Below are 26,590 nucleotides of genomic sequence, written 5' to 3'. Positions count from 1 at the left end.
AATGTGAGCATTTAGCATTGGGCCTCTAATTCAACCAAGATGTTTATGATTGGCATAAATCTGATGTGTAGACAATGTAATTGTTTCTTTACCCCAATTCTCACGGTATATGCAAATGTTAGCAGAATCACAGGCTATGTCTACACTTGCCACCAAATTCGGCAGCAGTCAACGGACGGGACGTAGCTTGCATATCTCCCATTAATTTCCTAACTCCTACTTACCACGGTGTCTTCAGTTCGCTGTGCTGACAGGAAATGTGCTCCTGTCGACGCAGCATTACTCCACCTGGTGGAGGAGCATTAATAGCGTCGATTTCCGGATGGACTGAGCGGATCTCCACTTTCCACTCAATCGATCCAGATAAATCAATCTGACAGCAGTGAATTTGCCGCCATCCGTCTAGACATAGCCACATTTCTGAGGGCAAAAAGTAATGTCCCCATCAAAAACAGGTAGATTAGACAAAAGGAGCCTTGTCTTAGTCTAGAAATCTCTCTCATGAGTGCACAAAACTATGACCATTTCTGGATTCTTTAAAAAGGGACAGTATCAAGTTGAATATTTTAAACACAAACACACACACACACACACGCATCATCCATTGAACAGTATGCCCTAATTTAAAAAAAAATAAAAAAATAAAAAAAACTTTAAACATTATTTTACATTGGTTCCTCTGCAAGTTTATGCTCTCTGTGGACAGAGGCCAATCATGCATCTCAGGCACATTTCCTGAGGTTTGCAACAAATTCACCAAGGATAAACATTGCTGCATTCACATTTGGTGAGTTTGGTTTATTTTATTGTACTTTTGAGGAAGCTTAGCTTGGTAAATAAAAATCCAGAAATGGCCCATAGCCAACTTCAAGAATATTTAGGAGCCAGCAGCAGCAGAACACATTGGATACCATGAATGGCAGCAACAGGAACACAAGTAGTTTGTTTGAACCACATCTGTTATTCAGCAATGCAATTAGGGAGGCATCATTTTCTAACACTTAGAGCAGAGCTTTGTCTCACTATGGCCCTGATCCAACACTCATTGAAGACAATGGGAGTCTTCCCTTCAAAGGGCATTGAATCAGGAGCTAAGATACCCTGTGTAAGTTATTTAACTTTATGTATCTCAATTTTATGAGTTGTGAAATGGATATCATCATATCCATCATTGTAAAGTGCTTGGATGTAAGTTGCTGTATTAATGGTGCTGTATGAATGCAAAGTACCATCACTGATATTAATGGAAGCGGTCCTTATGAATTATAGAGTTGACAAGACTCTTGTGGTAGAAACATAGAATGTCCTAAAGCAGAATACATTTCCTTATATTCTTTGTTGTATGAAGGAGAAGAGAATCTCTGTGCACACATTTGTTTTATAGTCTTCAAAATATCACTTGGAAACAGATCAAGGGCAGATCCCTTGTTTGCTGCATGAACCAAAACACTTTTTTGATGAAGAATAACACTTTCAGGAAAAAAAAGTGAGAAGGTAGATTTCAGTGGGATGACTTGTAGAGTAAGGTATTAGTCAACATGAGCAAAGAGGTAGAATCAGGCATTATCTGAATACACTGATTAAAAAATGATAAATAAATACATTTTCAAAGAGAAAGAATGGAATTTTCACGGGCCAAATTAAGGATTCTGTTTCCCAAGCAATAACAGTGTAGAATGCAGCTTCTTGGTCTGTTTTTGGGTTACCTTAAATTATGGCAGATAAATACATGAGAAACTGACGATTAACCATTTTGGTTCAAATGTCTTTATATGCCATTTTAAGTTTACATGCATACAGTTTGCAATTTGGTTTCTTAAAATTTTCTACATTTCAGCATTTATAATTTCAGTGGCAGTGAGGAATGTAGGATTAAAAGAAATGAAAACTTACTGGTCCCCTTTTTCTTTCCTAACCAGTTTCATTTCAAGTTCATCATACACTTGCAAAGTGCTGCAATGCTGCAAACATTATAGAGAAACAAACAAAAGCTTTACGTGGAAATTAAAAAAATACATAAAACATTTGTGTTAATAGATTTTGAAAACAGACAAAAACAAAATCTATACAATAAGATGGCTGGCAGTAATGTTACAAGTTGGGTTCACCTTGTGTTTCCTTACATCACCATAAGCAAGCAATAAATGGGACCTACAATGTTCAAGAGGAAATAACTCATGTCACTAAGTTCATGGAAGGGACTGTAGCGGAAATCAATATGCAGTGACTACAAGTGGCATTATGGGGTTAAAAAACCCTTTGATTTAATAATGGGATACCATCTTTAATAAAGAAGCTGGCAAAGATTTTCAAGCAGTAAGTCTTTACCGAATCAATCCATGGTTTATAATTTACTTGGAATAAATCATTTAAACTAGGTGCGACCTCAGTGCTGAGGTTGGTAAATTCTCCCTCATCTCTTTGCAAGGGCATATGTAAATATTAGGAATTTTCTGCACATGTGTTTGTGGTCAGTATGACAAAAAGACTAGCCTCATAGCATAACATCACAATAGAACATGATATTTAGAATCACCTGTTTTAAAGACTAAGGGAACATGTAATATAACTGCTCAGTTTTCAGTTATATATCTGTATCTTGCCTTATTTCTGCCAAGACTGCTATTTATATACTTGATCTCGGTTGCTACATCAAATAGGAAAGGTTGAAGGAGACACTGTTGTCTAGTTCCATTATCAAGGAAGAAAGGCCCAGAAGCCAGTGTCATTATTCATTATGTGTGCTGAGGCTAAGTTTCATATAAGATGATGAACTAGAAAAACAAATATATCACTCCATCGACACTACTAAGGAAATATCAATAAAGAAAACTAAGATCACCCTCCGTGGTCCAATGTCTTTTGTAAATTTGGGGGATGGAGGAGGACAGGGACCTGTAATGTAGTTCAGGAAGGGACACTCCCTCTCCCCACAAAAAAAATTTTGATGGGCTTCTAACCATACCATATTGCAATGGTACTGAAAAATGGAGTAAGGCAGCAGAAAACAAGAAGGCAGCTAGAGAAACAATCTTCACCCTCTGACAAAGTTAGGGTGGTGTCTTAAGATACCAAGGCAACACATAAGCAGTACTGCCCAGATCTATTGATGGGGGGGCAGATGGTGCCTCCTCGAATGTAATATCACATGTTCTGTGTGGGCGAGAGGCTGCAGAACCTGCTATTGGAGAACTTAGTGCAGCAGCATGTATGCTCTGCATCATATGAAGGAATTCTACTGAGACTAGGTTGTGGCTGGAAGAAAGGCAAGGCTGGGAGCCGCAGATCCAGGGGTGTAAGCCAATCCAATGCTCTCTTTCAGTTCAGATGATCAAGGAATCTACCAAGGAGAACTGTTGACACGTGTATGGTCCATGTTGTTCCTTCCACCTGCCTTTTAGCTCCTAACTTCAATAAACCCAATTAGACTCACAGTCCACTAATCGATAACCCTGCTTAAGGCATCCAAAACCCCTTGGGTCCCACAGAGGGGGTGTAGAAAAGACTGAAGTGTATATATTTGAAGAAACACATCTACCTTGAGAGAAACACGTTTCAGAAGGATTCTCTGTCCTTATCCAAACAACTTTAGATTCCCAGACAGCATGCTGGCAGGGTGATTAACCAGTCTATAAACACAGGTCCCTGACCCTGGAACTCTTACTCATATGAGCTATCCTTATGCAAGCAGTACCATCAAAACCACTAAGGCTGTTCACTTAGGAAGTGTTGCAGTATGGCCATTATATTTTGTAGTTGTAGCAAAAGGCATAATCACTGGTGTGATAGGTGTTAACCTTGATCCATGGCAAGCAACCAAAGCCAGGAAATAGGGTTAATGCTCTTAACAGAACTAGCAATGTGACTTGTGTCACACCTTTATTACAAGATGTCAGATTCCACTGAAAACTCTACCACTTTGGTAGTCAGTATATTCCTTCACTTGCTTCTAGCAGATCATTTTTTATTAAAAGAGCTATTAAAAGGTGCATTCTTTTATTGCCTGGCATACAGAGCAGCGTTATTGTCCTTACAAACCTCCCCCCACATTCTATTTTCCATAACAACGTTCAGAGAAATGCAACCCCAGATGGTTGAAAGACAGTATTATTTAAAACATTCTGTCTGCTTTCCCTGCCTCCTCTGGTATTGCTGCTAGCTGTTAAGTTAAATGTGCCATTTCCCTTAAGCCAAAAAAGGTGAGATAAAACGTGACTTGTCCGGGTCCTTCCATTAAGTGGTTTTTGTGTGCATGAATAATACAAGTTTTTGTGTGCAGTTGGGTTTGCATTTTCACATTTAACATGTTACAAGCTTCTAACATCACCTAAAGCTTGGCCACTATGGAATAAATGTTTATTTGTAAAATGAATGACATGGACTATACCATCCAGCTTTTAAGTTTTAGTCACTGGACTGGGCTTTTTTTACCCTCAGAAAATGAAGCTGATAACTTTCATGGTGTCCCTCAGATGACAAAGATCGACCAGGGACTATCATTAGTGAGGGAAAACAAAGCAGTTCTTTCATGTTTATAAAGATTTAAGTCCGATTTCTTAAGAAGTAAATTACTAAGCCTCAGGTCCCGGCAAACTGCTGTAATCTCAGAGGAAATACTATATTCTTATCCTGAAGTCCACTAGAGGGTGAAAAAGGACTGTGATATTATAACGAAAAAAGTAAATTGGATGTAAAAATATACAGATGAAGGATCTTCCATGGACAAATGCTTTGAAGAAGCAGCTTTGTGTATCCATACACATGCGCAATTATGTATATAGAGTTTTTTTAAATGTAACAATTTTTAATACAGTTTATACATTAAAGACAGGGCTCTCCAACAGCTGATACTGTCACTAAAAGCATTGGTATAAATGCCCTTCAAAACATCCAGAAAGAGTTTAGGGGTATTTATAAGAAGGGCAAAGATAATCATAAAGCACACATCAGTGTCAGCAATACGACAGCAAATTTCAACAAATCTGCCTTGAATGAGCCATTCATTCATCTGAGGAGCTAGAGGAAAAGGGAGAATCGGTCATGAACTAACTTATCTGGAGAGTGGATTGAAATTTACTCGTCTAGCCATGTTGCTTTTACTGTTGATAAAGATAGAGAATTGGTCAATATTTAATAATTTTGCCTTCTGGCTTTCCTGAAGGATCAAAGGTTGCAGAAGTAGAAGAATTTAGAACAGGTCTACACTAGCCAGGGAAGGCAAACTATGTTTACACCATTTAGCAAGAATTGTAAGAAATGCTACCATGTTTTTCCTGCTCAGTGTAGGAGGGACATAAAAGAAAAATGTGAAGATTGTTTCCTACTGAACTTGTATGTGCACCCTCATGCCCACAAACTGTTAGCACAATGCATATCTCCTGGGAGTTTATCATCAATCCTAAGTTTTAGGTACCTTACATTCAAATTTTTTTGCTTCCTAGCAGCCAAGAAAAAAAGGAAAACTTTTAAAATTTATAAACACATAAAGATAACCAACCTAGAGGTCTGGATAATCTTCCACTGCTTAAAATAATGTGGGCCATATTATAAAAATAAAATAATAATCAATACATAATAATAATAGCCCTTATATGCAGGAAGCTTTCAACGGTTTCACAGAATTCTTCCTAGCTTTTAATCAATAGTCAAGTTCATAGTCAAGAAAAAAGGCAAATTTTAAGCATTTGCCATTCTATGAAGCCAGTCTTAAGAGCTGGCTGTGTTAATAAGTGTTTTATTTCTTAACTTCAGGTCCTCACAAGTTACTAAAACCATCCTTGATGAAATAGGAGTTGACCTTTTATTTACAAGCTGCCTGATAAACTCTTGGAGTAAAATTACCTCTAACACAGGCAATGAATTCCTACCTATCTAGTCAACTAAAAGACAGTGTGGTTCAGTGAACAGGAAATAAGACAGAAACTAGGTTCCATTGTTGGCACTGCCATTAACCTTTTGAGTTATCCAAGACAAGTCCCTTCACCTCTCCCTGCCTGTTTTTCCTTTCTCACCCTTAGTCTTGTCTATTTAAGAATATCAGATCTTTGGAACAAAGACCGTCCCTCATTATATGTTTGAATAGTGTCTACTATATTGAGGAAATCTCTGAATGTGGCCTCCAGGCACTATGGCAATACAAATAATAAGTAGGCCCTAGCTATAATCAAGACTTTTCCCTTGAGTCTGCTCAGACGGGTGCTCAGATACTAGATGGTGAGTGTGGTAAATACTTGGAATAAGACAAAATTGTTGGGTGATGGTGCTTTTGACAGGTCCGAATATCCATCTTGGCTAATCCCATTTCCTCTTTTAGAAAAGCATATGAAGAAAGTAAAATAAATCAAAGTGGTGCCACATTAATTGGCTTTTTATAATTGCTTTCCTGTTTATTTTTTAATTTAATGGTATTTTATGTTGCTGGGCAGCATCCTGAGCAACTCAACTCAGGGTGCTTATAAAAATAAAAAGACCTATTACTATGCAGCAAATGTTGCTATAGTAATAGTTGTTCTTAACCAACAAACACATAACATTCTGATAAGCAAATGTATTTAATACAAGTAACTTGCACAATATTGCTCACGTTTAAAACCATTATTACCCCATATCATTCTAAAGCAAAGACGACTTCCCAGCTCCCTCTTGATATTGGTCCAATATGAGGGGAAGATTGTAGTGGTCATGTAGATTGTGGTATTTCTTCTCTCTACTCATTTAAAATTATTTTAAAGAATTTACACAGCAAGCTTTGATATTAAATTAGGGTAACCACAAAAAAGCCACCGGTAGTGGCCTGTACATCAAGAATGAATAGAGAAATCAATTTACACACTACCATCTGCCACTCAAAAGTCATAACCAAACTGATCCACTGACAAACACCAAATGTAGCTCAGTTGTCCTTTCTATCTAACTCTGTCATCAGAGAACCATAGAAGTTTACTCATTTATTCTATGAAGTTACTAAATCCATCCCCCTTGTCCGTGCAGGTAATTCCCTACAGTTATTCTGAATTGCTTTATCCAGTTTAAATTTTATTCCAAGTTATAGTTCTGCCAGTATTTCCCTTGGGAGGCTATTCCATAATCAAACAGATCTAAAGAGATCATTTTCCTGACACTGAGTCTAAATTTTCTTTGGCTTGATGCAGATTCCTTTAGGTCCATCTTTCTTCTGATGCTAATTAATTGATGTAAGGAGGTTTTAACTGGATTAAAACCAGAAGAGAACACCCTACCTATTCAAGATTATGGATACATTTTAATGGATTAAAAGTTATATGCTTCATCACAAATCAAATATATTTTATTATATTTAAAACACCCAGAATTAGAGGCTCCTAAAACTATATTTAGTACCTCAATACATTCAGCCATTTTTGAATGAACTGAGTACTAAGCAGTTCCTAATGATCTCAATGGTGCTCAACAACACACTTAAAAATCAGGCAACATTTTTAGAAATCTAAATATGGGTATAGGAGCCTAAATGTAGGCTCTTATTTCTGAAAATCTTAGCTGATTTCAACACAATTGACTTTATAGCTGTTCAGCTCTTACTTTGGATTGTACATAGAACTGTTTCTCAAGGAATTTCAGATTTCACTACCACATGCTTGACGCTAAAGGAAAAATCTATAAAAGAAATAAGAAAACATGGGTCTCCCCTTGCTCACAAAACTCAGAATTTCTGTGACTGAGGAGTGCCAGTGCAGGAAATCTTACAAATATAGAACTTTCAGATAAAGGCGTGTTAAGTATGTTCTAGTGCTTTCATGAGTTCCAACCCTATCTTGCCTACTGAATGCAAATAAAGTCCCAAGGCATGAGTTTTATAGCTGATTATTAAGACTACTTTAATTTTCAGCACATTATTTACATTTCGGATGTACTCATCATCTTGGAGCCTAAAAGGGCAGCAAACAACAATAACAATTTTACTCTATTTCTTTGAGGACATCTATAAGGTCATCTAATGACACTATCCCAGTGAAAATCAATGCCAACTTCACAGTGAGCTAATGCAGCTCTCTGGTTTGGCATTTATACAAGATTACCATCTCCCCTCTAGATAAGGCAATGAGTTGTTTGGGGCAGGGGTTTGGGGACAGCTGGCTACCTGCTGTCAAATAATAGATACCTCTCATCTATTCTATAGTTATGCAGTGTTATCTAACCTCTTCACTAAGGGTACGTCTGCACTGCCAGCGACACCGCTGGCAGTGCGGGATCGATTTTGCGGATTCGATTGAGCAGCAGTGAAGACTTGCTGAATCGAACCCAGAAGTCGGCTCTGTTAATCCACCCCGGCAAGAAGTGCAGCGCAATGGAAACACCGTGGTAAGTAGACGTTCGGAAGTCGACGGGAGATACGCAAATTACTGCAAGTTATCCATGGCCAGCATAGACCAGGCCTTACCTCCAGACTCTGTATCCAGCAGAACAAAGTAGTATAGTTCTTTGAAGCAGTTCAGGGCTGCTATTCACATTGTACACAACTCAGGGAAACATTCCATGATATTTTGGAATAGATTGTCTTCTCTTTTCGTGTGGGCTAGTGGACTGGATACAAGACTTAAGCTAGATACTGAAGGTATATCTATACTGCAATCATGGGGTGTGTTGCAGCTCATGAGCTAGCCTAGCTTTCCTCTAGCTAGCTTGGGTGCCGGCGCATGAAACTGCTGCACTACAGGCTGCACAAGCCTGCTCAGAACCCCTGATGGTTACCCAAGTGAAAGCATGTATTGCCACAGCTTTTCACGGCTTCCGTACCCAAGCTAGCTAGATTAGAGCTAGGTTGGGTATGTCTACACAAATTGCATTCACACCCCGTGGCTGTAGTGTAGTCATAAGCCAAATTCTATTCCTAGCTCTGACTCACGGACCTTGGACTAGATGATTAATTCCCATAGCCAAATTCTGCTCTTTAGGCTTGGTCTACATTTACCTCCGTGATTCAGCGGCAGTCAACGGGAGTTACGCAAAGTATGCAAAGAACTTGCGTAACTCCCATCGACTTCTGAGCTTCTGTTCTGCGCACTGTCTTCATTGCACTGTGCCGATAGGAACCGCATTCCCATCGATGCAGCACTACACCACTTGCGGGGGTGGATTAATAATATTGACTTCTGGATCGACTGAGTGGGTCTTCACTGACAGCTCAGTTGATCCAGATAAGTCGATCTGACTGCAGCGACTTTGCCGCCGTCTGTGTAGACATAGCCTTAGTTAAACTGGTTTAAATCCAGACTAAGGTCTTGTCTACACATATAGCATTGCAGTGGCACTGATGCAGCTGTTTCTGATGCCAGTGCTTCTCAATTATATTTCCCCGCGGAACCCTTGCCCGGCCATGCCATACCCTCCGCCGAAAAGTCCGGGAAATCTTCCCCTTTTCGGCGGTACAGTGTGGACGGCTTTCAGCTCTCTCCCGTCAGCATAATAAAAAAACACCTCCACAAGCATCAATAGCTATGTCATTGTGAGAGGCTCTCCCGCGGACATGGGCTATGTCTACACTAAGAGTTTAACTCTGTTGTTTGCAACCTAGTTGCTATGAATTTACCACTGTTTAACTATTGTGCTAGTGAAGCAAATTGTGGCTACATTAGGGGGCTTTACATGGGTACAGCTTCACCAGTAGCTGAAATCCAAGAGCAGATGAAGCCTTAATTTATCCATCTGTTTAAATTTAAAAAAAAACAAAACCCACACACACACCAGGGACAATGGTACTTAAGTTACCAGCCCTAGAGGGTGTGATGAAAATTAGTTCAAGTTAGTGAAGTGCTTTGAAGACAGAAAACGCTGTATAAAGATTAAATAAAAATATTTGGATAGATTTCTTGTAGGCTAGCAACTGAAGGCTCTAATTATTTGGCCTTCAAAAGTTTTGGCATGGTTGATAATAAACATATTAACTTAAGGTGGCCTTCCAATGCTCGAATACTTTTCTGCCCCTCAATCACAAGACTTTGCAGTGGCTCCCACATGTTATACAGCTTTAACCTAGTTTTTCTTTCAAGGGCTGCTGTGAAGCTGGACTGTATTAGCTCAGATAATGTGATGGGGACACATGAGCACATAAAGCAGCAGAGAGAGAGAGACAGAGACAAAGAGCTGATGAAAAGTTTTATCACTCAGCAAAAAGTTCTTCCACTTATTGTTTTCTTGTCACCTTAGTTTTTCTTGGACAAAGCTTCTCTAATTTGATTATTCTTCTCTTTGATTTCTTGTTCATTCTTTGTCCAGTTCGTTGGCTTAACTCCCCATAAAGACCTAACCCAACTCAACTGATATCAGTTGCTGTCTCTTCATGAAATTCTGCAACACGAGGTAGCAGACACAGATTTAAAGTGATTATTATTAATAAGCGTTTTTAATGGGGGTCTCTCACATTCCCAGTGTTGCTGATGCACGATTTACCATTAGGAAAGAATTTATTCTAAATTAGCTTCTAATCCCCTTCCATTTTGTCTGCCATTCCCTGAAATACCAGAAGTTCTCCTATCAATTAATCCTTCCACTAAAATAATGAAATTCATGCCTTTTGCAAAATATTGCCAGTTCATATTCATGTATATGCATATAATATATATTATTACTTCCATAACCCAATTTACAAAAATTCAGAGGTAGGTAACTACCAGCCATAGTAATCTCATATTGTTTTGCTTTCCTTGTAAAATGCAAAACCTGTTACTGTCTAAAATATTGGGATTAATTTACCACCATGAACTGCAGGGGAGAAGAGGTTCTAGTTGATATTTATTCATTTTATTACCTTGGGGAAAGCAGAGATTGCATGAGGACTTTGGCTACTAATTAATCTCTCCAAACTAGCTTCTATCTCCCGCAAATCACAGACTATCTTGTTTGATATGGTCACTGTGTGCTTCAGATGACAGTGCCAAAACAGAGGATTTACACAATGCTGTGAAAAGATAAAGCGGCTAGAGTTCAAAGGAGCGTAAGTGTGCAACATCAGAATCTACATCACAAAGAAGAGAAGGGACGGAGAGGCAAAAGAGAAGCCAATCTTGCGTTCACAGAGAGAAGTCTTTCTCCCTCTGGGCATCTTTATTGGGGGAACAAAAATCTGCTGTGGGGAAAAAAAAAAAAAAAAAAGACCTTACCGGACACACCCAGATGTTGACAAATATTCAGGATGTGGTTCTAATTTGCTTTGGAACTTGCTCTTTATTAGGACCCATACATATCTTGGTTGACCCACAAGGTTGATACTGCTGCCACAGCTACAGATTTTGAATACCTGAGTGATTCCTGGACATTTATCTCAAACAGAAGCAAGTGAGGGCCTGGGCTGAAATTTTGTCGTCAGTCATATTCAGCATATGTAGATACATTGACTGAAGTGTTTGAGCAACAATTCCAGGGGGAAACAGTCTGCTAGCAGAGCTGTGTTTAACGCTTTTAAAAAAATTGTTACAAGGGGAGGCAACAATGGTGGTGAAGGATTACATTTTCCTAGGCGATTCCATTCTTTGTTTTAGCACCTCCATCACAGATCACATTCTGACACTCTTCCTCCAGCCAGCAGTACCCTATTCAGCAAGGATATCAGAATCTGGCCCAAACTGAATATAAAACCACTAAGAAAACTCAGACACTGAACCCCAAATGTAAATTTTAAATAAATACTGGCTGTCATTTTATTAGACCCTACTCTCCTCCATGTATCCACTTTATAAATGCAACCACTGTTATCTAGCAAGTCATCGGTACTGACCCATCTTTTCCTGCAGCTGGGCCACCTACTCACAAGCGGTAGCTGTCTGAAAAAAATTGGTACATTGCACAGTGTTCCGAGATGCTGATGAATAACTCCACAGCATTCTGGATGCTCTCTCCTTCTCTCTCTGTGGCGCCTGCTTGCATTTGCTATCTTTCTCAGATTAGTGTCAATCTGACTGGCATTTTGGAATTCCTCTAATCATATGCAAATGAGAAATAAACCCAGCTGCATACCACAAAAAGCATGTTTGTTTTAGGTTTGGATGGTTATTTTAAAGAGATATCTTGCTGTCTGCGTGTTTGTTTATTTATTTATTCTTTTAAAGTAGCTTTATCCTCTGTAATGAAATTTACCTAACATTTTCACATTAGGATTACTTCAGTGTTTGTTGTCATCTACTAAATTCGGGGGAAGAGACACAACACAGAAAGAATTGTAATTGCCCAACCAAGTATTTTCTCTATCGAGTCCTCAAGCTCTGATTAGATTAGATCACACAGTTAATACAAATCCAGTTTGCCAGTTCCAGCAGATATGCAGCCTTTCTAGGATCAAACAACAGACCAGTGAGACAAATTCAATTCATCTTGGTTCAAAGTAAAAGTCCTGCTTGCTGAATTTAAAAAGACAAGAAAATCACTACAGATGGTGCTATAAGATTGAGACCAGTAGACAAACTAGCCTACATTTCTGGAGGGATTTTGTTACCATAATTACTAAAAAAATTATCTAATAAATGTGAACTATTTTTTGTATGCCATACGTTAAACAAAACCGGGGGAAAAAAGACTTAAGTAAAGTCTAGATAAGACTAAGTATCTAACAGTCACTTAAGAAAACCATCCCTTTTGAAAATGTAGGGTTGTCAAAAAATACAAATGCTAGAAAGCCTAGTAATGCCAAACTGAGGTTACACTTCAGAAAACAAGCACAAATATAAAGGCATGGAAATGTGAGGTTAAGACTCCCCCCAAATAACCATTACTCCACACTTACCAACTTTCCACAGCCATCTAATTTTGCCTGTAAAATAGACATATTTTGCTGAAGGAGTTTTAATAGGTTTTAATAGGTAGAATTTATAAGAGTTTTGGTTTGTTTAGGGGTTTTTTTTGCATTGGTTCAGCTCCAGCAGAGGGGGAAATAGAGAAAGTGCAGACAAAAGGCCAAAGACAAAAGGCCCCGATTCAGCAAGGTGCTTAAACACATGCCTTACTTTATCCACATGCTTAAAGTCAGGCATGTGCTTAAATACCCTGAGAATCAGGACCCAAAAGCAGTCAGATGACATCATGATGCTAAAAATTCTCAGCCTCCTGACTATACTACAGCTTTCATTATTGCTCCTATTGGTGAAGCTGCACTGGGGGAGAAAAACACTCATGAATTTTACTAATGCAGACAAACCTTAAGAAGTTGTGTGTCTGAGGCTGCCAATATATTAAAACCATATTGCTTCCATCGTATACAGGCACAAACCGTTTTTGAACTACATTCAGGCAAAGAAATTATTTAAAAATTTAGGTGCTCCACTACTTCTGATTCATGTGTGCCTGACAGATGAGGCTTGTAAATGCTCCAGAATTTTGAGGGTCTTGTATGTTCTGTAGGGAATTCATCTTCTGTTCTCTACGTTTCTTTTTAAAACAACCACCCAAATGTTGTTTATATTTGGGGAGCCCAATGCAGGCAACAAGACAAATCAAAATAGTGTATCCTGTTCCAGCGAGACAGAGGAAGCCCAACGGATTAACCAAGGAAAAAAGACAAAAACCACATGAAGATAGTACCGAATTTGCAGAGCAGAGATGACCAGTTTTGTAGTAGGAAACAACTATCAACTTGTGAAGACTGTACATTTAATATACATGAACAGCAGACAGAAACAGAATTGGCTACAGACAGGTATAGTGCATGTAGACAGTTTAACACTCACAGCTCACTCAATACATATACATTTTGGTCTACAACATACATGGCTATTCCAATCTAAGTCTCTCTTGAGCAAAGACTAGCTCTATTAGCCTCATCAGCAAACTGTACAGTAGCTTTTTGATATGGCCAAACATTCACTAGAGAGTAGAAGATCACCACCATACTTATTTCCCATGTGAGCTAAAACCATCTCTCCAGAGATGAAAGGTTAACGAATTAACCTATTTGTGGCATCTTTCCGCATTTTCCCTTGCTGCTCACAGAAATTGTGAGCAAACAATTAACCATGTACATAGTCACAATGGCATACATGGTGAGAAAAGGTTTTGTCTTTTTTCTTTTTTGCTTTGTTTTATGTGTAAATTCTCACACTTTAAAAACATAAGGGATTAGGTGGGTGGATTTATAATGTCTATATTAAAAGATACTGGATGGTCTCTTCTCTCCATATGAAAACATTTATATGAGATTATCAAAAAGGAAAAGTAAAGTGGCATATCTATGTTCCTTATTTATTGCTTCTCAAGGACATCCATCTTTAATTTGTGCAGTTTACAATTCAAAACATTTTTCCCATTTGCCAGTGCCATATGCACAAACAATCTATCTGAATCTCAAGCTGTGTTTTCTTTGCCTTGCAGATCATCAGCCACAACAGAGATCCTGGAATCTGAACTTAGCTGGTGATTGTCAGTGACGGATGAGACAACACAAAACAGTATGCTCTTTCATAGCTATATCATTTCTATGGTGCCCCATTGACAGCACTACAAACTTGTTTATGTCAGTAAACTGAGCAGATACAGCTCCAAAGACACACAGGAAGCAGATATGGGCAGTAACAAGGTGCCGTCTTCACTGATTCACTTTTCCGGCCATAACTTCATTTTAACAGATGTCCAGTTGAATATTACCAGTGATACATCCATTATAGGCTTGAAAAGCCACTTTCTATTCTGACTGCAGTTTTCCCCAGCCAAGAAAACTCACGGTGTGCAGGAACAGGCCAAATGTTTGAAAATTGGGTAACTCCCTTGCTGTTCACAAACACTAATGCCCCCAAACTCAACATATTCTCCATTATATTTAAAAAAAAAAAAAAAAGGCAAAAATCCAAATGCAAAACACAGTTATTGTGGTTAGGGATTAACTAAAAACCCTTGATAACACTAGTTTGGAATAATAATCCTTGTTTATAGAACTCTGCTTTCCATCCATCTGCAGTCACCACTCTGTTGATGCAAGATACACTGTACTCCAGAACAATTTCACAGCGTGCTTTTTGTTCAAATCTAGAGCAGGACATCCAGACCAAAATGGACATGGTCTGATAGGTACAGTTGGAGAGCTGATTACAGGACAAAATTGAGAACTAAGAAATCAAAACTGTCTCCCACAAAAAATTAAAACTCTCAGTATGTAGGGCAGCACCAGTAAAGCGTTCGTCCTTTTGGATTTCTTCCCTTCAGTGACTGGGCTTCAAAGGACAATGACTTTCATTTGAACAAGTCAGTAGGATCAATATGTAACTAACAAAACTGTGCCAATCACTGCCATCTTCATTTACTTGTATGTGTTATCTCCATCCCCACCCTTTCTCTTTTAGACTGCAGGATCACTGGGACAGAGGCTCTCTCCATCTGTGTTTATAAAACGCCCAGCACAGTGAGGTCCCAGTCCTGACTGAAGTCTTTGGGTGCTTCTGTAACAAATTATTAACAACAACTTGCAGTAAACTTGGCCTATACAATTTGTGACACGTGCAACCCCCTACTTAATAATAATCCCTTTTGCAATAGAATGGCAGGCTAAATCAACCCTAAAAGAAATTCAACAGCAAGCTGTGGTTAAAATATCAGACTAACTGTATGGGATACTATTTCTCCTGTTTTCTGGGTGCTCCTCAAGTCACTATTATCTACTCTTCAATTTAAATCAACTCCCAGTTTTAAAGAAGAGTTGTAGACAGTAACTATTCTAATAAATCAACAATGTTTTACTCATGTACCTTCACAGTAAAGTTTGCAACAACAAAAGATTTTGCTTCCATCAGCACTGCTGGGACAATGTAGTAGTGGAAGAATAATCCTGATTCTGTTCTGCCTCATGCATTATCAACAGAACGGCTAGCTGATGTCCCAAAATGTTTATCATTGTACTGAGAGTGGATGCAACAGCAACATTCATTAGATTTTCAACCACCAGGCTCTCTCCACCTAGCTCGTAGGGCTGGCAGTTTAAAAAAAAAAATCCTTTTGGTTTATAAACTGAGCACACTTGATGTGGAAGCCACTGAAAGAGATACTCCAACATGCCATTTTCGCACATCCACTTTTCAGACTATAGCTTCCCTTTGTAAGCCAGAGCCAGTGAAATCACTCACAAATCTGACTTGCATTAACTCATGTCTTTTTAACCCACCACGAAGTTCTGCATCTTTGATGTGAGCTAATTAAGATCATATGGCTTTCTCCAAACTGCTTTCTGGAGCTCTGGAATGAAGAGGGGCAAATTAGGCCCATCTGTCTAAATGGAAGGGAGTTCTCTCCAGTTGTAACGCATGCTTCGTTACCCAGCACAGAAGCTGCCTTCCAAAATTCCTGAGCACCAGGAAGATTTCATGACTGCCAACGCTTATCTGGAATAGTCACTATATGCAGTTTGGAAGACAGCACAGTATCTTGGGATTAGACAACCATTAAACTGTTCCATTCACTTAGTCATGCAGAAGGCTCAGTTGTCCGCACAACTGTGGAATGTTCCATACAAAGCCCCTCACAACAGACTTGCAAGAAAGTCTTAAATATTCAAAATTTCAGCTTGAAAGCTTTTTCTTCACAGTGTTTAATTTGTTACACAATAGTAATCCTGCTAAAAGCAAAATATTTTTTTCATTTAAAAATAAATAAATCAAGAGGAATTAACTAACTTCAATTGAGCACAGGAGATTATATTTTTATGGCTCGATTCTGAAGCCCTTCCATTTGCGCAACTCCCACCGAAATCAATGAGAGTTGTTCATGGGGCAGGGTTGCTGGACTCTTAGAAAGAAAGAAAGCAGCTTTATGTGGTCCATCTCAAAAACCACAACTGCTGCAGCAATATAAAGTCACTAATTGCTCCCTGAGTCACTTGGCTCCCTATGCTATGGATCAGGTGGAGGGGGGAGTGAGCAAACGATGGGAGTATTCTGCTTCTCTGTGCTATTAAGACAGTAAAAGAACCTCTACATAAATCCAGAAGCCTACAAACCAAATTCACCTTTGCCTGGAGGCTCACAAGCGTCTTCTCTCGGCATATTAGACCTTTCATAGTACTGGACAAATCTGAAGGGGCAAATGATCTTGCAGTGGAAATACAGGACTGAAAGTCAGGTGACCTGAGTCTATTTCTGGCTGTGCCACATGCTTGTGAATCATTAAGCAAGTCATCTATGCCTCAGTTTACCTGTATAAAGTAAGGATCACAAGATGTTCCACCCACCTCACAGCTGTTTTGTCTGAAAGGCACTTTGAGATCTCTGGGTAGATGCAACTATAGAGGTGTAAAACATTAATGTGACAGCACATACTCCTGTGTCATTGATATATACTGTAACATGTCACTGCACATGGTTTTTAAGCTCTGTGCCTCTGCTAATTACTTTGAGTAACAAACATAGGAATGAATGAACCAATCACCACAACAAAATCAAACATGCCAAGGTCCAAGCTTAAGAAATATTCTTGAAGTGATCTAAAATTCTGTGAAATTTTAACACCTGAATGTATTTCTATACATTACAAGGATTCTTATTGGCAGTCTGAAAACTAAAAAAACCTTTATAAATGAAAAAGTACTAAAAACAGTAATATTTAGTACACATTCTACATCTTCTGATTGATGACCAAACATCTTACTAATGTAAACAAAAGAAAAGAAGAAACAGTTAACAATTGCCAAACAATGAAAGAATCTCATTTAAGATTTTAGAATGGGATTTTTTGAGAAAAAGATTTTCTTTACAATTAAAAAAAAGAAGCATTCTGACAACTGTGGCTTCCATGCCTTCATCCATTTCATCTAGTGTGAAACTATAGGCTTGTGAGGAGGCAGCTTAACTTCTCTGGGACCCTAGCACATCCCCATGCGGGATCATATCTGTGTATGGATTGCTTCAGTTTGGGAGACCTAAATAAAAGACAACAACATTTTACAGTTGTGAGGAGCTATGTTTTAAAAAGATATAGTATGTAGTTTAGGAACAAAAAGTATATTTCCTAATAATCATAATGGAAATAACTAATTTATCTCACATTAATCAAGCATTTTCTTCCATCTCAGTCAACTTCTGTAATAAATTTGTGAAGCAAAGAGATACAAAGTAATAAGCTAATGCAATCTGCAACCTAATGAATCATAACAATAGACTAGCCCCAGTATTTCCCACCAAAATAATTAAGACCATTGATTTGGAAGAGTTACACCTGTGTACACACACCCCTATTACCCTAAGCTGGAAAGTTGAGTATTGATCTGCAATGTACACAAGAAAAGCTTTGAATGAAAAGTTGTAGCTGCTCCACTTACCATATCAAGGTCTTGAGAAACCCTCCGCTTGCGCAGCTCCTCCATCCTCTCACACACATCAGTAAAACAGGTGTTATAGTAATCTGCGTACTGCTGTGCCAGATCATCAATGTTTCCCAGTGACCCGTCCTAGGGAGAAGAGACAATGAAATAAAAAAAAAATTAATCAGACTTAAAAAACTCTGATTTTAAAAGTAACCACAGGGGTTATACGTGAAAGGGAATGATCAGGCCATCTTAGTGTAAAAATGATTGAAATGGTCATTGCTCAGGGCTGTGGCTTGCTGCTTTAGAGTGAGTGTTTTCCATTATATTGCTGATGTTGAACTGATGAAAGCTGAAGTCATGGGAGCGAAGGATCATACCTCTGGCATCACATTCATGCCTGAAGTCCCCTTTCATGGATTCCCAATCCCCTTTGTTGGAATATCACATATCCAGCAGGGATTTCCTTGCAGTTCCTCTCCTGGACTATGGGGGCAGCTGCACCTTCTATGCAGACCTCCTCTGCTGCCCCGGTTGGCAACCAGAAGAGCAGCTGGTGAACACAGGGAGTGATATTCACATACTCTGAGGATGAGGCCATGCAAGTATCTAGGTACATAGAGACGACAGCAACACGTGGCAGGGAAACAAAGAATTCTTTCTTGGATCTGGCTGGTGAGTCTTGCCCACATGCTCAGGGTTTGGCTGATCACCATATTTGGGGTCGGGAAGGAATTTTCCCCCAGGGCAGATTGGCAGAGATCCTGAGAGTTTTTTGCCTTCCTCTGCAGCATGGGGCACAAGGCACTTGCTGGTGGCTTCTCTGTACCTTGAAGTCTTTAAACCATGATTTGAAGACTTCAATAACTCAGTCATAGGTTAGGGGTCTATTACAGGAGTGGGTGGCGGGTGAGGTTCTGTGGCCTGTGTTGTGCAGGAGGTCAGACTAGATGATCATATTGGTCCCCTCTAACCTTAAAGTCTAGGCTGTCTCTGACAATAGTAAACAACAACGCTTTAAACATCATACTCTTCAGGTACAAACACAACGAACAGGACTGCAAACTGTCCCAATATAACCATCATTAACAGGCAATTTTCTGCCACCCATAAGAACACTGCCAGTTGACCATTGTATCAGAATTTATATGTGAGAAAAAGAAAGAGCACAGCTAACACCCATTCTCTTTATAACATTTTTTAACTTCTTCCATGAAAATCAATGAAGCTGAAACTACCAATCTACAGTTAATCCACAAGAGATTTCAAAGCAGAGTCTTGCTGCCTCGCTCTGATACAATTTCATCAATACTGCATCTCTGGGGTCAGATGAAATTAGAATTCTAAAATGTCAGAGATCCGAGCTTTTCATAGCCACAAAGCATCAGCTTATTATAAATATTATAATTGCCTCTCTTTATGATGTGAAATCCATATTTGGAAAAATGAAAGATTGGAAAAAATAGCTTAGTTCCTTTCAGGAATAAAAACAGAAGGAAGAACTATGTTTTATGTCATACTAAAATATGGAGTCTAATATTATGTGGAAGGTGAATTTTGATCCAAAGTTGCCATTCCAACAATGGGACAGGTTTAGCAAGGTTACTATAAGTTAGTTATTTGCCCATTGAAGCCAATATAGAATATTAATATATGCCTTTAAAAACAATGTAGAGTTTTGGAAATAGACTGCATTGTCGTAATGAAGTATAAAACCCATTTCTAACCTGAAAGGAAATGTCTATACCATGAATATAAAGGGGGAAAAAATCCAAACAGTTGTTTTGTAGCAATGAACGTAAAACTGACATTGAAAAAATACAGTATGCTACATGAATTGGTTTATAAGCTAGGATGGGTGTAATTTTGTTTCTGTAGTTGTACAATAATAACAACGTGTGTATTATCGCATAGAGCCTTTAAAATGGAACATCTGATTTTGTATTTTGTGCCTATTGTTTGTGTATGTGGAAGGAATGGAAGAGTACTTTTCATGTTCTGAATTGAGATTAAAAAAAGCAGATTTACAGTCAATGCAATTTTGCTGTCTTCATTGCATTTTCCAGACTTCTTTTAAAAATGATTATTATTTAGGTAAAAATATCTACACAGTTCTTATTAAATGTCTGTGTTGCAACTTGTATACATTTTTAAATATCTATTTGTTTCTTGAATGTTTGGATAAAAACAAAATGATCAAATTTTTAAAAAATTATATAAAAGTTGCAATGCAGATGTTTAAATAACAGAGATGGCAAGATTATAGCAAGAAGGCCTACATTCATTAACTTCATCTTACTACAACCACAGAAATCTGAACAAAGCCTATTTAGTGGTCTAGTCCATCTTCTTGCCCAGGATGGAAAGTCAGTACCTTATATTTTGAGATCAGATTTACAGATGGCCAACAAAAACAGTCTAATTTCACTCCAAGTGAAAAAATATCATATCTAGGACTCTAAAACACAGGGTCTACTTATGCTAGTACTTTTCAAGTTACCATAAACTCAAAGTAGTATAGACTTTCTCAAAATGATGATGCGTGGCAAAATCTCCCATATGCCACTTACTGAAGCAATCACATCAACGCTTGGAATAAGTCTGTATAATGGCCATTCACCATACTCTTCATCCTCCCAAGGCCTAAACATGGGACTTTGTGTGACAAAAGATACTAAAGTTATTCATGCAGGAAAACTTAAATGCTGTGAGATTCATTCCGTTAGCATACGTAACTTTCTACAACCTCAGTATCATCATTCTCTATTTCTGATTAATTATTTTCAACAATAGACGTAAAGGAACACCAAATTTATACAGAATATAGTTTGTGATTTGTAATTAAATGAGGAAGGCATTAGAGGATGCCAGCCATAACCATCCCCTTCTGTAGCAGTGGCCATGCTGACTGGCTGGCAGATAGACTGCACAAGCAAGATTTGGAAGGTTTTTCTTCCAGTTGTTTCACACAACTATGCATTCTAGAACAAGTTGTATGAAAAAACTCTAACCTCCACCCATGTTGCAAGTTCAATACACCTACTTGTGTAACCAGATATCCTTTTCAACATCATCAGATCCCTGACTGATTCTACTAGTGTGATCCCATGCACACAAATACAAAAGCCACCCTTTCCTAGGTTCATGCACACTGTGATGGTTGTCAGTGCCACACTGCAGGGGACTAACTGGAAACCAAACACAGTACCGCAGGCAAAACTGGGATTTGCCTGTTTGATTGTCACATGCACGTTGCTTTCTTGCTGACACCATCCATACTAGTTTCAAATGGACAAATGGTGATTTGAAAGCTGATTGTTTCTGGGGAAGGATTAACAAAACATTTTTCAGATATGAGTGTTACAAGTAAACTCTAGCCTGGAGTGTCTTGCCTTGTACAACTGGTTTCTATTCATTTCCAGTGGAGTACCTAAGAATGGAGGGGCAATTTGGAAACAATTGTCACAGATCACCAAGGAGGGAAAAATTGCTTTTGTAAAACTAAAATTTACAATATCATGTTTCTTGTTTTTCTCTAATCAGAATCTTGGACCTATCGAAACTACATTTATTTAACAGAGATAAAGTTATAAAGTAAAGAAGTGATTTTTTTAAAATACATGAATGATTATCTGAATCTGAAATTGCCAAATTTACTCCAAATCCAAATTTAATACTTGAAATTTTGCTTACCTATAAAAAAGAATATGGCTTTATCACAAGCTAAATTACAATTTGACGAGCAATATAGAACAGGCTTACTCTAGAACTCCACCCATACAATTTCCCAGGAGAAGGTCATGTAGCATTACCAGCACAAGAATTTTATTTAGATAGCATCATCAGTGTACATTGATAGTCCTGGACAACCGGGGAAGCATGTCAAACATAGAATTACAAGTGTTCATCTTACACTTCCTGGAACAGAAGGGCAGTAAAATGCTTTTAAAGCAAATGGAACAAGTTGGCTTATATTAATAGATAGGTTTCAAGCTTGGAAGTCTGTGGCTCTGTCTTCACTGCAGAGTTAATTCATCTACACTTGAGTTAACGTCTCCCAAGTTAGCCTACCACAGGTGAGAGTGGTCACTCTGAGAAACGACACTCAAGCTGCACAGAGTGACTGGATTACTGTACAGAGTAACTATATTAACAGCTGATGAGTTGTGCTAAACCAAGCTTTAACCTATACCCACTGATGGGCCAAGTAGTTTCAGATAAAAGCAACACCACATTTGAGCTAAGCTTTGTGCGTGTGAACAGGACTTGAGTTGGGACAACATAAGAGTTATAATGCGAGTTAATGCTGCAATGAAGACAAGCCCTGTGTGAAATGAAGTTGGAAGTGAAAGGAGGAAGCAAAGGTAACTATTAGAAGAGAAGCACTGGCAGACCACAGAGCCTGGGATAGAGTGTTACAACATTATATTATTGGAACAACTCCTCTTATTGACTTAACGGACCTGAGGGTTGCTGGCTTTTCTAGTGGCATACAACACCAGGGCCAGACATGGGGATAGAGCTCTGGTTATATAATCTCAAATTTAGACAGATTATACCCTCCAAATTCATGCATTTAAATTCCAGAGTTTCCAGGAACTTGGGAAGAGAGATGTTCATCAAATCATTTTTATCCAATACTGGAGTATTTATTTTATGATTTTTTGGGTAGGGGCAGCTGGAGAGTTTCTCTGTTGCACAAGAAGAAACACAGCTGTATAAATCAAGATAAGCCAAAAACAACAAACATTTCACACTCAGCAGCTTCCACTCATGTTACAGGTTATACAAATATTGTCAACATCCTCCAAAGGATTATACATCTGGCTTATGTTGATTCAAATTCTTCCAGGGATCTAAGTTAAATACATATAATTATCTCTACTGCACACCTTGATCAAGTGCTATTAAAAATCATGATGAAAATGATAAAGAGCAAACGCCTCTTTTTCAAAACCACTGTTATTGATAGTATCCATTTTAGGCATCACCAAATCACAGGTAGTACTAACCAGAAGATAAGCAACATGCAGGAGGTCAAACAGGTTGACTACTCACTCATCATACCCACTAACATCTACAACCAGTTCTTAACTATCCCATATAATAAAAATTATATGCTTTGCATTTTTATTATGTCTTCCTTCCAAAGTACTTTACAAATATTAAGATAACAAAGCCACACCACTCAGCCTAAGACATAAGTAACTTCGATTTGCCGTTTTCTAGATGAAGACACCAAGGAAATTGTCCAAGTCAAGATTTTCAAAAACTCCTACAGTTAATAGCATGATTACAAATTAGTAAATTGAAAGAATGTTTAAAACCAAATTTATTTTTGTTCAAGCAAGAATGCTGTTTGTTTATCCTTTTCATTTTATTCATCTAGGACAGTAAACCTACTCTGGCTGGTTTTACTTTTGATCAGAGTTATTTTCATTTTCTGGCTTTCACGTACTTAGGTTTCAGTTTCCAACATTTCAGTGGAATGCTTGAAATTTTAAAATAATAAAAATAAATCTTGAAAGCATTTTAGCTATTAATTTGTGTAGCTCTCTCTTCCTTCTACACATATAATTTACATTTACTATATATTGAAAACAGCCTTTATCTTATTGCAAATATACTGTATACTTCAGAAATGTAGGTCCTACATTTAAAATACCACAGATGATTCAAACAAAAAGATAGAGCTTTTAAAACTGTCATTGTTAATATTCTTTAAATTCTTCAGCAGCCCACTGAAATACACTTCCTTACATCTCTTTGGCTAAATTATCACCAACATTTTAAAAAATTAACCAAACCACACACCCAATCAACTCCAGCTTTTATGTTCCAAACTTGATAGACAACAGAAGCCCTACTGCGAAAATTGATTAGCACCAACTTTGCCACTATTGTCACGCAAACTGTCATGTTCCAGCTATATAATCCTACTGCCACAGATTCTTTCCAAAAGGAAGAAATTCATAAGAAGCATGACATCAGACACTTTGCTCAATTCTCAGGTAAAAAGTTATAAAAATGCACTTCATAAAAAAATTCTCCCTGAGACAGTCATTGGTTGTTTGACAGCACATTAAATAACCCAATCGTATTTCAAATGATTAAAAAAAAAATCCAATAATTTTAAGGAGTAGAAACTAAAATGAACATTTAATTAATACAAATATTTCATGAAAACAGTGGTTGTCCAATATTTCCATTTTATGGTTGCCCGTCTGTACCAATATTTCCATCCTTTGATGCACATATATAACATTTTTGGCAACATACAGCTTAAGTGATAAACTACATGGAACTCCCAGTGAATTTACTGTGATATCTAGGTGAACATCAAAAAGAATCTGTCATGATTCATGCTAATGGAGTGACTACCAAGGGATGTTGTAATGACTGGACACTTATTATAAAGTTAAGATTTATCAGTCACTGAACATCAGTTGGTTTTGTAGGCTGGCAGCTTCCTTTATGCTCTGAAAGGCCAAGCACAAAGAGCAATGTTTTGTCAGATAGCTCAGATGCTTGGAGGGGAGGCAACAATCATAGGAAGAATATTGGTCCCCATTGTGTAACATATATACATTTATAAAGTTATGGCCCAGTCCTGAAAAGGGATCTAAGCAGAAGGACCTTCGAAAATTCAATGGAACCCTGGTAGGAGATAAATTTGACCTGCATAGATTACCTTGCAGAATCGGTCCCACAGAGGGTGAAAATGGTAATTTAAGTCTGCATTCTGCTATTGTTCTGCTTATATGTTTGGTCCAATAGTATCAGGGATTTTTTTAGATGTGTCTGTACTTCACTTACACACACACACCCTGCCCCACTTCACTTGATCTTCTGCATGTCAAGATGGAAGTACTGGTTACCATGTATATATGTACACACCTGTTCACTAGCTTGTGGGCGAGGTTCATTCTAGCGTATATTTAAGCACGGTTTCAAACAGCCATCCAGGGGTTCTCCCTAGTTAAATAAAGATGAGAATGAATGCTAAGCAAGCGCTTTGCAGAGTTTAGCAAGAACGGTGTGTGTCTGCATCAGGCACACCGTAGAGTAGGATGGAAAAACTGCCCCTGCACATGGCTGCTAGTTCTTTTGCTCGAAAAGCTGCCGTCATCTTCACATCCACTCCTGATGGGGCCACAGCTCATGCCTTAGCAAAGAGACAAGAAATAGACCAGGAACTGGGAGGAGAGACGTGCCAATCCTCCTGTTAAAATAAGAGTGTATTTGGAAAGGGCAGAAAGGAAAGGGAGTTCCTCTTGTGAAATGCTTCACATTCAAGCCCTGGCTAAGGGCCTACTTTGGAACTTCACAGCCTAAGAGAAAAAATATCCATTTCAGTGCCTGAACACAGAACTACTGTGTGGAAATCGTTGCAAACATTAGCACGCTTATCTTTGGCACTTAGGTCTCAACAGGGAAGGCAACCAAAAATGCATGGAACATTATCCCACATTTCACCAATACCTTTGGTTTTGGATACTGTAAGAACTGTGTACATGAAGAGTAGGATTTAAGCCATAATAAATACGTCTGGCCCAGAAAATAGTAGTGGAGTAAAAACATCTGCATGATTGAAGCTGAAGGAAAACATGTTTGTTCCTGATAGAGTACACTAAAGAAATTATTCAACAGCACTCATCCTTGTGAAAATATAACCACAGAAATCCTTCCCCGGTCAGGGACAACTGAGATTATCCACTGCATAATAAAAAAAGTCTCAGGGACATTCAGGCTTTTCTGGGACAACTCACCAATCTCTTTTAAACATTTCCTTTATCATGAATTCATACATGCCTCTTAAACTTGCTTGTTCAGGTCGTGCTTCCCCTTCTTTTTTCCTTTTTCTCTGCTCCCATTTCAGCTTGCGCGAGCCTCCTCATGCAACATTGCACTGGTCAAATATTCTACTGCATTGCAATATATATATCAGTAGACTAAAACAGACTCTGTGCATTCATCTGAGAAAGCCAATTTGTTCCACTTTCCTGTATAATTTTTTTTAAAACATCAGATTTAAAATAGACAATTTTTCTCAAAATGGAGCTGTTGATCTGTGTTTATCTCTGTACCCATGGCTCTATATTTGCTTTTGCTATGATATAGCTTATACATCGTCATGATATGTATCTGAAAATATTGCAGGGCTGCATGATAACCACGTTTAATAAATACTGTGGATCATCTCACCTGCATTCTGCCCTGCAATCTATTTCCACTGAGACAACAACTGACATTCCAACCCTTAGAACAGCTTCAAAACAGCTGCCATTAAAAAAAAAAATCTATCAACCTGCTAGAAAAAGGTTTCTTTCTTTCCCCAAGGTT

At 38.2% G+C, this 26,590-nt stretch overlaps 1 protein-coding gene across 1 annotated transcript in view; it reads right to left on the bottom strand.

The window, feature by feature from the left end:
- SASH1 (SAM and SH3 domain containing 1) overlaps positions 1–26,590 on the bottom strand; it is a 163,641-nt gene that overhangs the window by 112,816 nt on the left and 24,235 nt on the right. The window contains exon 2 of the mRNA XM_067542374.1: positions 18,263–18,391. Coding sequence (XP_067398475.1) covers positions 18,263–18,391 — 129 coding nt within the window. The remainder of the gene's footprint in view (positions 1–18,262; positions 18,392–26,590) is intronic.

Source organism: Emydura macquarii, unplaced genomic scaffold (genome assembly GCF_026122565.2).
Source record: "Emydura macquarii macquarii isolate MOO-44397 ecotype Brisbane River unplaced genomic scaffold, CSIRO-AGI_Emac_v2 contig_705, whole genome shotgun sequence".
Classification (NCBI taxonomy): Eukaryota; Metazoa; Chordata; order Testudines; family Chelidae; genus Emydura; species Emydura macquarii.
Note: the sequence above shows the minus strand (reverse complement) of the source record. Positions and strands in the feature narration are given on the sequence as shown.